The sequence below is a fragment of the Schistocerca cancellata genome, unplaced genomic scaffold, assembly GCF_023864275.1.
Source record: "Schistocerca cancellata isolate TAMUIC-IGC-003103 unplaced genomic scaffold, iqSchCanc2.1 HiC_scaffold_723, whole genome shotgun sequence".
NCBI classification, from domain to species: Eukaryota; Metazoa; Arthropoda; class Insecta; order Orthoptera; family Acrididae; genus Schistocerca; species Schistocerca cancellata.
In genome coordinates, this window is record NW_026046734.1 from 70,754 (window position 1) to 82,059 (window position 11,306).

Genomic DNA, 11,306 nt, shown 5'->3' on the forward strand with positions numbered 1-11,306 from the left:
TATGTAACTTTTCTTTTGTTTGAATGGAGATGAAGAAATGTCTGCCCTTCCCTCCTCCTATCTCTCCCCCTACAATTATAAACCCAAATTAAGTTCATGACTAAAGTGCTCTACCATAATATAAAGACAGGCAGGGTTTGTGTAAACTGTTCATGAATACACAGATTGATTATATGAAGTATGGTGTACTAATAGCAGAAAATGAAGCGAAAGTGGGGTGGAGTGTAGTGCCTTGGAAGTTGTCGCTCACACTACTGAAACTAAGTTTCTTGGGGAGTAGGTAAGATATGATTTGTACAAATAGTTAATTGTCAGCAGTGAATGGTTAATGACACAATATGTTATTTGAAACATAATTTGTTAATTATGGTGAAGGTTGATTGTGATATTAGCTCAGTATTATAGCTGTATAATTTTGAGAAGCGACAATGATCATTAAGTGTATATTACTGTTTATTCAAGAGAAATTCATTGTATGGACTGCTGCATTGTAGTCATTCTTTGATTTTACCATTTACAACACGTTCATCGTATCTATTTTGATTTAAACTGTGGAAGGTTAACTGTTGATAACTACCATTCATTCATATTGCTTCATTTAACGGGGAGATAACTTTTTCCTTCTATGATGTTAAAATAAGAAACTCTAGTATGCTAACATATAAAATAGTCATTACATTTGTCTGTCATTCATTGTTAACTTTTAATATCTGCAGATAACAATGTTTGAAAAATTATTGTGTATAGGACTACATCAACAGACGAAAGTTAACGGAGTTTGGGAACTTGTCACTGGTGGAGGAACGAGAACAGCTTGAAGGAGGAAATGTCAGTGTAAATTTGCCAGGGGTCAGACGAGGCGAAATGGCTGCTCGTGCCACGAAACCAGAGGTTCGAGTGTCATGTCTTCAGTTTTCTCCTACAGGTACCACAGTTTCAATAACAGGGCAACAGCCTGTAAACTTAATTTTCATCTTGCATACCTGACTTGAATTATGTGTTCTTGCCATCAGCAGCATATTCTTGCATGTTTTTGTGATCAGATTTAACAGCTGTATCAGGGATAATAGTTTGATCACTGTTTGGATATAATAATATGTTGAATGTTGTGTAATTTCCAATCTCACTTTTGCAGTTCGTTTGACAGTAATTACTATTCTCAGTAAAAATGTTCTAAATACATAGTGTGAGTAAAGTATCCATATAAAGGTCGGATTGTGATGTTATGACATTGCTACCTAAGGTCTTAGTCAAAGCAGTGTAGTGAAGAATAGTTTGTGTTGTCTGCTGTATATATAACACTAAGGCTCACAGCTTGCATAATTTCAATCCTCCTCCTTTTCTGTTGATTTTTTATTTTTATTTTTTATTTATCATGGTGAAACCATGTTCCTTTTTTAGTTCCTATTTCCACTTGACTGCATGTGCTGTGGGTTTTGTATACTCCTGCTGTGGCAGGTGGTGGACATGAGCCTTTGCAGTGTTCAAATAGGCAGGCACCTTTCTTGTTGGTTTAAAAACTATGTCAATACTGTGATTTCTTAGGGCTGTGCTAAAGGGAAAGTCTTCCTCCCTTTCATTAAATCAGTCACAGAATGTTGTCTATCTTCTCTACAATCTGTGTTTAAATGCAGTGAATAATCCCCTCATCCAATTAGCACTGCTTTAACGAAATAAATGTGACTACTCACAAGATAATGAAGAAAGAAGCTGTTCAAGTCCTGGGCATTCTTCCCACATACGAGCAATATTTCAGCCGAAATATCATGGCAAGATGTTGATGTCGTGCGGCTACAATTTCAAAATTATTTCCACAGCTTAAAAATGAAATTAAGAATTGTGAAGGCTTTTCATTTTTTAGATATGGAAAATATTTTATTAGATAAATTATACATTATTTGTAGAAAATTATTTGTTCTAGGAGTAATACATAAACTGAAGAAGTGAGATGAGATGGCAGCTGAAGTCACATCCTTGTAAAGTGTGCAAGTATGTTTTGTGCATGTATATACCTGACACCATAAATTTGTGAAAGCAAGAAGGGAAGGAGTTAGAAGAAAATGTGACATCCAAAACAATGTAGGAAAAGAAACATTGCTTCTTACTGCGAAGAAGACATATCAAGTTGCAGACAAGCATAATTAAAAGATTGTACCTTTCTGCAACTTGACATGTCTTCTTTAAGGTAAGTAGCAATCTGTCTTTTCCTACATTGTTGATATTCCTAGCTGGAGTTTCCATTGTTTGACTTAACAACAAAGTAAGGGCAGTTTTTTCTCCATCTAGGACCTAATATAAACAAACTGATTTTATTGTTTAATGTGAAACAAAAATTATTTCACGGAGGCAAAAGATTAACTCCATAAATACTTATATAAACCCCCAGGGGAAAAAAAATTGTTAGTCAACCCCTTGAAAGAGTGCATTGTTCACTTTGATGTAGATTTGGCACCAGGTGAGTGTCCAGCTATTGCTGACATTAGTCATGGCAGTGAAATGGTGTGTATGTGCCAGTCTGTTGTATTGAAACAGTGTAATAAGATGTGTCAATGTGAAGATGTGGAAGAAGAGAGCATTAATAATTTCATATGCTCACAAACATGCTATGAATGAAATTGCCTGATTGGTTGACATATCAACACAGACTCTCCCTTGGCATACAGTAAATGCTATACCACTTGCAGCCAATTGACACAGCATAAGAGCAGTTTTTGTGAAAAGATGCTGACCAGCCGGCCGCGGTGGTCTAGCGGTTCTAGGCGCTCAGTCCGGAACCGCGCGACTGCTACGGTCGCAGGTTCGAATCCTGCTTCGGGCATGGATGTGTGTGATGTCCTTAGGTTAGTTAGGTTTAAGTAGTTCTAAGTTCTAGGGGACTGATGACCACAGATGTTAAGTCCCATAGTGCTCAGAGCCATTTGAACCATTTGATGCTGACCAACAGGAACATGAGATGAGTATCATGTCATGTCAATGATGATGAGTTTCAAACTCGACAAGAACTGCTGCTGTCAATGAATGCAGGTCCATCTCAACTAGTTTCCAAGCAAACATTTTGAGTCGAAGCACCTCTCAAAAGCCCATTGCTCACAGTGGCACATAAAGATGCACATCTTGAATGGGTCAAACACAGAAACTGTAGTACAATTAAAATTACTTGACGTAGATACTTCACGCATTGCAGCTGGTTTCCCCCACTCAGAGCACTCAATGTCACTCCTGAACCGTTAGCTGTTTCCAAACTGCCACAACAATTAGTTCAATTCCAGTTCTTTGTTTGGCTTCCTTTGTTGGTGCATTTGGATCCTGAATCCTGTGAGTCTGGCCCTTTTATTTCTTATTTCATCTCTCTCTCTCTCTCTCTCTCTCTCTCTCACACACACACACACACACACACACACACACACACAGTGTTAGCCACACACTACCAGATCCTTCCCCCACAAGACATGATTCATTGTCACAACATAGTTATTGTAATCACAGAGATTGGCTTTCATTAGATAAGCTTTGCATAACATTGCGTGAAGCCACATTTTTGAAGGGTGTCAATTTATCATTTCATCTGGGACACCAGCCATCATCTGGGACACCAGCCATCATCTGTTGGCAATGTAATGGTATAGCTTAGTGGTTAGCATAGAAATCTGACGTGTAAAAGGTTAAAAGTTTAAATCACAGCATTGCATTGACTTTTTTATTTGCACTTATTTTTCCTCCTATCATTCTGTTTTGTTTGGATTCTGCTTGTGTCACATATAATCTGCAGCCAAGTGCCAACCAGGATTGGGCATCAGTTGGTAACATGGCATCTCATGTAGCTAATGTGAGGGTAGTTTCAGGTAACCAGTAACAGCGAGAAATTAAAGTCTCACCAATAACAGCGAGAAATTACCGTTTGCTTGACTGCTAAAACAAATTTTGTTTTGGAAGAGGGCTTTGCATACAATAATATTATGAAATTTTTCTATCTTAAGTTTTGCCCATAGAGGTTAGCCATAAACGCCATGAACAAAGTGATTGTGATTTTAGTTCAGCCGCAGATTGCCATTTTCTCAGATACATTGCATATAATGAGGTTGTGGTTAGTTTAGGACAAGAGTTTAAATTCAGGGTCACAAAACTTGTCACTTGCCACAGTTTAATCAATGGTCACTTAAAATCAGCTGTCACCAGAGCATCTCCCATATCCATTGTATCTCACAGCAGCTGCTTCCGACATTGTCCCGTGTTACACATTAACAGCAATTTTGAAATGACATGTCTGTTCGTGTGTTGCATGTAACCTAGCAGTAGCCAGCAGCGGGTGGGGCAACGCTGTAGTGTCAAGTGACAAAGGTCAACTATCAAGTAATTTTGATCAGATTATAGACAGTAGATTACTGGAGGCATGTAGTGTGGATAAATAAATCACTCATTTGTCTCTTCAAATTATACCAGGTGTCTAGTGCACTGAGACTCAAATACGTGTGTAGAGAGTAGTTCCATCTGGAGATGGTTTTGTGGTGTTTAGTGCAACATGACTTGGGCCAAATCTTTTCATGTAAAGTGAACATGAACCGGGAGGTCTATTTTAACATTCTCAGTGACTAGAGGTTGCCCTTACTTCTATATCTTCATGACTCGTATGCTGTGGACACTCCTGTCTTCCATGATAACAGCTGAATGTACAGGGCTCCACATCTTCTTGGTCTGGTTAACACACTGGCACCCTGTCGCACCACACCTGATCTTGATCCCACAGAAAATGTCTGGATCTATTTGGAACAGCAGGTACAATGTAACAGTCAACATTCTTGTAATTTGGTAGCTCTGTAGGATCTAATCATCAGTGAGTTTCTTCAGTTGGGTACAGAATTCCTGAAAAAAACTGATGGACTGTCATCTTCACCAAATTGAGACTATTATGGAAACTAGAGGGGGTCAATAACTCATTGCCTGATTGTGTGCTTAATTGTTACATACAAAATATCGTCAGTAAAGAAAAGTGTTTTACAGGCTATCTCCAGTCGAATAAAATTACCTATGCTTATTAGACAGCAGCTAAGAACAAAAACAAAAGACAGATAAAGATCTAATCATTACGGGGTATTTATAGTTTAGGAGGTTGATCACTTAAGAATTTTGTGTAATAGAGGCACTGCCTGATACTGATTTACGTTGTCTAAAACAGTTGCATAATGATGCAGCGTGCATTGAGATGATATGATCTACTATTACATAAATATGTAATTGAAGGAGTATTACTATGGGAAAGGGGGGGATGGGTGTTTATATGCATATGTGCCTTTACTAGTAAGATCTCGAAAGCTATTGTGAGTATTGTTTTCTGTTATGTGTTCCTAGACACCACACATCAGTGCACTATAAGTGAGTGGTTGCCATTCTCTTGTTATGAATTAAAGGATTGTATTGAATGCAGTAATTATTCCAGTAATTAAGCACAGTAGCCTCAAAATCATTCAGTATTAAATATATGATGCTAAATAGCAAATATTGCCATAAAAGTTACCTGTGTCTTCCATGAAATATTTTTCTGAATCATTTGCGAGATTAGAACTACTGAATTTGACTGATACCAAAAAGCTGCTTTGTGTATTAGTAAACAGTGTCTGCCTTCTAGTAAAACATGTTCATCTTTATGCATACATGTTTCTCCAGTTGTGACTAGTGGATGTTTATCATCTTCAGATAATGTAATGGTCACTAATCTGTGAATTTGGAATAGGTTGCAGTCTCTAGGTTAGTGTTTCTATTCACATTTGTACCTTGCTTTCAGATTGTTTCTTCTTCTAACACACTCCCCTGCCCCTTTACTGTCTGTCACTTTCAGCCACAAATCTACAGTACTTGTAGCACAACATTTGCAGCAGTCTTGTTTGTGCTCAGTAGGGGATGGATTGAACATCATTCGGAGTGGCAAGGGGGGCAGCAGACTGAAAATCTTGAAAATGTGAAATTCATTGTTTGTAGCAATTTCCTTCCATGGCAAAAGCTGTGTACATTGAAGCCCCTATTTTACATTTTCATGCAGTCCAGATCTAGAAAACGCAAAATTGAGGAAATTGCAGAATCAAGAACAACTTTAAAAAACCCAAAATATAAGCAAAGACATATGGGATTGGCATATATAATTAAAAATAAATCCTTTCCAATATATTGTATAAAAACTGCATAAGTGAAGGAAATTAAATGTACTCTATAATGTTTATACAATTATTTGTGGTAATGAATTTCATCAGTTCTTAAAAAATCACAGGTGTGTACACAAGTTAAAACTCACCAAAAAATTGAATACAAGGTAACAGAGCTATTTTCCAACATGCTACGACCACAAATTATACGTCAGAACACACGTTTTTGAGATATCTTTCCATTCTGCTTACCCAGAAAAAAGCTAAAATTGATGAACATGGTGAGTTGAAATTAAAACTGTGAAGCTCGGTGAAAGGTGTCAGCATCTAGCATGTTTACTTCTGTAATTGACATTAGAGCTTATTAGAAGTCAGCTCAGTGAATTTCTGTACACTGTATAAAATTTAAATTTAAAAGAAGGCTCAAACACTACAGTTCCACTTCGTGCCTTCTATCACTGATGCCAGTCTTTGTGAATCTACAGTGCAAAGTGTATATGCTAGTAGTGTATGTAGTTGGCAGTTATATCATGCCAGATTTGAATGCCAAAGTCTTTAAAATTTGTTTTTGCAAAACCATTCTTCTATTTCAGTATGACATCTCTGCCATAGCACATGATCTGCACAAAAAGTATATTTTCAGCACTTCACAAAATGCTTTCACCCCTACCTGCACTCCCATCATCGGAGGGCCACTCCCTCTCTCCACATGTCCAGCATGCGAGTTCATTTTATATGTGTTGGTTTGGTGTGGTGGCTTTACATGGTGTTGGGTGACATAACACCCTGCCAGCCAATAAGAGCTCACTAGCCAGAAATAACCAGCGTTTTCTTGGTTCTTACTGAGCATATTCTTCAAGACTCAGTGTTTGAATTTAAAATGATTACTATTTGCATTGTTGTTGAATGGCATAAAGTGAGTGCAAGGGCTGACAGTCTTGCCTGTCTGGCCTGCTGACAGGGCATACATATTGTGCACCTGGCTGCCAGACAGCTGACTCAGTTGTCGGCCGCTGCAGGCTATGGCAGGGAATGTTCCACTGTCAGCTAATCGTATGTTCCATCATGTTTAGAAGCACTCTTCAATAATACGCTTTATAAAATCAGTATAACAATTAAGTCACAGTGACAGCAGTTTTTGATAACCACAAAAGAGGACTTCAGAAGTAACCCACCAATTTCTGTTGTTATTCCTGAGCTGGGAGAAAGGTGTCTTAGGAAAATAATAAGAACTTTCTTCGTATTTGCTTTTGAAAAGTTCTGTAACTGGAGATTTAAATTATCAATATATTTGCCTGTAACCTAGCATAATTTTATTAAATAAGTTTTAAGATTTATAGTTTTATAAATTAGCAGTTCCTAGTGAAGACGCCCAAAACTTCGACAAACAATTCTTACTCTAATCATAAATAATAATTATTGAAATTCAAAAACAAATTGTCTCATATAGCCTGACACAGAATTGAAAAAGGAAAATTTTGGTATAGCTCCTTCTGCAATAAGCCTATTGCCTTATTTGTAATTAAAGCCTGAACTTGATTCTCCATAATAAAATTTTCAACAGTAAGATTCTTGTAGCACAACTCTACGCTAGCACAGGAAAAGTTCAGTTAATGAAAGGACTAAGTCACAATTCTCAAACGTGATTGACTTTCTTACAATGTAACTCTCTGAGCAAGTTTCATTCCTCGGTACTTACTAAAAAAAATATACATACAGAATCATTGCGCTTCCGGACTTGATAAGGAAGGGTAGACAAACATCAGCTCATTTAGCATTAAACTTTTAGGCAAGCTATTAAAATAAAAATAGATTTTACCAAGCAGTGATGTTTAAATAACCACTACCAAAGCAATCATAATCCACTAAGCTGATACTTCAACTAGAAAAATAATTAGGCCAGAATACAAACTTTGGTCTTACTCTAAGCCAGCATCTACCCATGAGCTCATAATTAAAAAAAAAAAAATAAAGACAAAGTTTATCATAAAAACATTACTCTAATTAAATATAGAAATCTCTAAAACTATTAAAGTTGACTTCTGCAGTAGTTCAACAAACTCGCGGTTTTAAAATTAAGCCACCACTCGTGCAACTACAAATGCATCAAGAGATAATGGTTATAATTGGAGGCGTATACTTAAAGCAGGATTACACAGCTTACCTTTCATTACACATGAACTGCCGCGCTTGGTACGAACACTTTCTCTCCAACAATCAACAGGCCCAGCTCGCCCGTCTCCTCAGGCAGGTCGTCGTACACAGGGAGAGGAGCACAAAGTAACAAGACAAGCTTCTAAAACACACAACAGCTGGTTTTGATTCAACAAGCCTCAAAAGCATGTTCATACGTGCTTCAGGGAATACAGGCCAGACAATTATGACAATTTAAACTATGGCCTGGAAAACTTCAAGCAACCAATTGGTCCAGTAAATAAAATTAAAAAAAAAAATTTAACCACTCTTGATAAACCATCAAAACATGGGCATTTCACTACTAAGGAAATCGTTAAGGACTGGCAACTATCAATACCTATAGCACAGGTTGAAGTAGCTGGCGAGAATTTCAAATAAGGCAAGAAGAGGCAGCAATACATTAAACCCCATTGTTACGACAGTTCCTAGGCTGAAATTTTGCTCACCCAAAAAAAAAAAACTATCCATGGTTCCAATGCCTTCGTCAGCAGAAACAAGGCTGTCCACTCAGTCCCGTCAACCTATGAGAGTCAGATTCACCAACACCAGTACCAACAGTCTCAGTTCTTCTACACGTTGCCAGCTTATACTGCCGCCCAGTGTGCTTCCAAGCACAGTGCATGTGCAACTGAAGCCTCCTAGCGGCTCTGTGTTCACTCTCTCTTCTGTATCTCGCCGCAGGTGCTCGCTATATACATAGTGATCCATCTGACGTTTCAGATGAGATTATCTTGAAAACTATACATCAGGTAAAAATAGTGGATAAGACAAGTTCGTAAGCTCAAAGGGGGACATCAAATGATACTGCAAGTGACCCCCAGCCCTGCGTCCTTCGGCGGGGGGGGGGGCAACTTTTAAATCTTAAATAGAAACCCCCATTTTTTATTGCAGATTCGGATTCTCCATAAAAAGTAATCAAGTTTTGTCTGAAACATTTTTTTAAAACTATTGACAGATGGCGCGAAACTAAGAAAAATTAAAATTGGGAAAGAACTCCGATTTACTTAAAATGATCGGAGAACGATGCATCAAATTAAAACAAAATGTGCACCAATTCTTTAATTAGGCCAAATTAAGTTGTTGTTGGTCCCCCCCCCCCCCCCCCCCCCCCCCCCCCCCCCCCCCAAAATGTATCCTGCCCGCCACAGTTTTTGATGAAGGGAGGTGGAATGGTATTAAAATCTCGTTAGGGAACTCTTCACAATTGCGTGACTCACCTGACTGTGGCCAAACTACAAACTATGGCTCAGTATAAAGGTTGGTACAATGTGATCAGACATCACTCCACTTTCAGATTGTGAACCGTAAACATTAACTGACAAAAGTAATTTATTCTTTGGTGAAACATGGCTCGCTATCCTCCTACAGAGATTGTTGCTATGATGTTAATTTTAGGTGAATTCCATAACAACTACACTGCAGCTGCACAATTGTATGCGGATCATTTCCCAAACAGACTACATCCAAGCGAAAACATTATTCGAAATTGCACTCAACGAGCTTGAAATAGATACATGCACCATCCACCTAGGTCATCACGAATACAATGAAAGTGGTGCCCTTACCGTTCTCGCTTGTGTTCATCTGGATCCCAAATGAGTAGTCATGTGATTCAGAGACAAACTGGAATACTGAAATCAACTGTTTGAGGATTTCGAAGGCACATAATATCATGCGTATCATATCACACTGACACAGGCATTGACGCCGAAAGATATGCAAATACACGTGCATTTCTGCCACTGGGCCTTGGAAATGAATAAAAGGTGACCGATTTTTTTAGATATGTTCACCGATGAAGCCACATTAAAAAAACAGTAGCTGATTACATCGTCATGATTGTCATTATTGGTCCCCTGTCAATCCACACTGGCACAGACCCATTGACAATCAACACAAATGGTCATTAATGATCTGGAGTGAATTTTAAATGGTTACTTGTTAGTTACAACTTCTCTGTGATGATTTGTTGGAGCTAATGAAAGATGTTGATTTAGAAACTAGGCAACGAATGTTGTTCCAACAGGATGGAGCAGCTCCCATTATGCTAAAAATGCGTGGAACGTTTTAAATTTACGGTACCCTGTTCGGTGGATGGACGCGGTGACCAATTCAGTGGCCTCCGTGTTCACCAGACCTAACATCTGATTTTTTTCTTGTGGTAATTGAAAAAATATTGTTTGACAAGCAGCCCACAACCCAAAATGATATGGAGCAATGCATTCGAAGAGTGTGTGCAGCCATACCCACGGGATGTGCTGCTCAAAACTGTGGACAACTTTTGCAGATGATTGACTTTAAGCATTGAAGCAAATGGGGATAATTTTGAACAGTTTCTTCGTGGTTAATGTCATTAATTAAGCACCCCAAATTGTGAGAGGCAAGGGGACTCACACTAATTGAAGCACCCCAACATGTGAGAGGCAAGGGGAGGCTAATGAAGCACCCCATAGGAACATCATTCTACTACATCCATGTTGTTGTTCCAGGGTAACGCTAAAAGTAGGATACAGTACGATTTTGTACAAGAAATAGCTTAATTTGGCGTAACAAAGAATTTGTGCACAGTTTATATCGATTTGATATGTCTTTCTCGGATATTCTAAATAAATCAGAATACTTCCCCAATTTTACTTCTTTCTCAATTTCGGCACCATCTGTCAATGGTTAAAAAATGTTTCAGACAAAACGTGATTACTTTTATGGAGAATCTGAATCTGCAATAAAAAAATGGGTGTTTCCATTTAAGATTTAAAAGTTGCCCCCACCCCACCCAAGGGGGCAAGGACTTGGAAAGTCACGTGTAGTATCATTTGATGTCCCCCCTTTGAGCTTACGAACTTGTCTTACCCACTATTTTTACCCATTGTATAGTTTTAGAGATGATCTCATCCAAAACTTCAGATGGACCACCCTGTAACAAACTTGTTTTCCTCTTTTCATGTGTCATGTTCCATCCAATTGACTTTTGCGGTT

At 38.2% G+C, this 11,306-nt stretch overlaps 1 protein-coding gene across 1 annotated transcript in view; it reads left to right on the plus strand.

Moving 5' to 3' along the window:
* The window catches only part of LOC126141567 (periodic tryptophan protein 2 homolog), a 64,423-nt gene extending 62,476 nt beyond the window's left edge, over nucleotides 1–1,947 (plus strand). The window contains exons 13-15 of the mRNA XM_049915261.1: nucleotides 748–957; nucleotides 1,659–1,776; nucleotides 1,862–1,947. Coding sequence (XP_049771218.1) covers nucleotides 748–957; nucleotides 1,659–1,776; nucleotides 1,862–1,947 — 414 coding nt within the window. The remainder of the gene's footprint in view (nucleotides 1–747; nucleotides 958–1,658; nucleotides 1,777–1,861) is intronic.
* The last annotated feature ends 9,359 nt before the right edge of the window (nucleotides 1,948–11,306 follow it).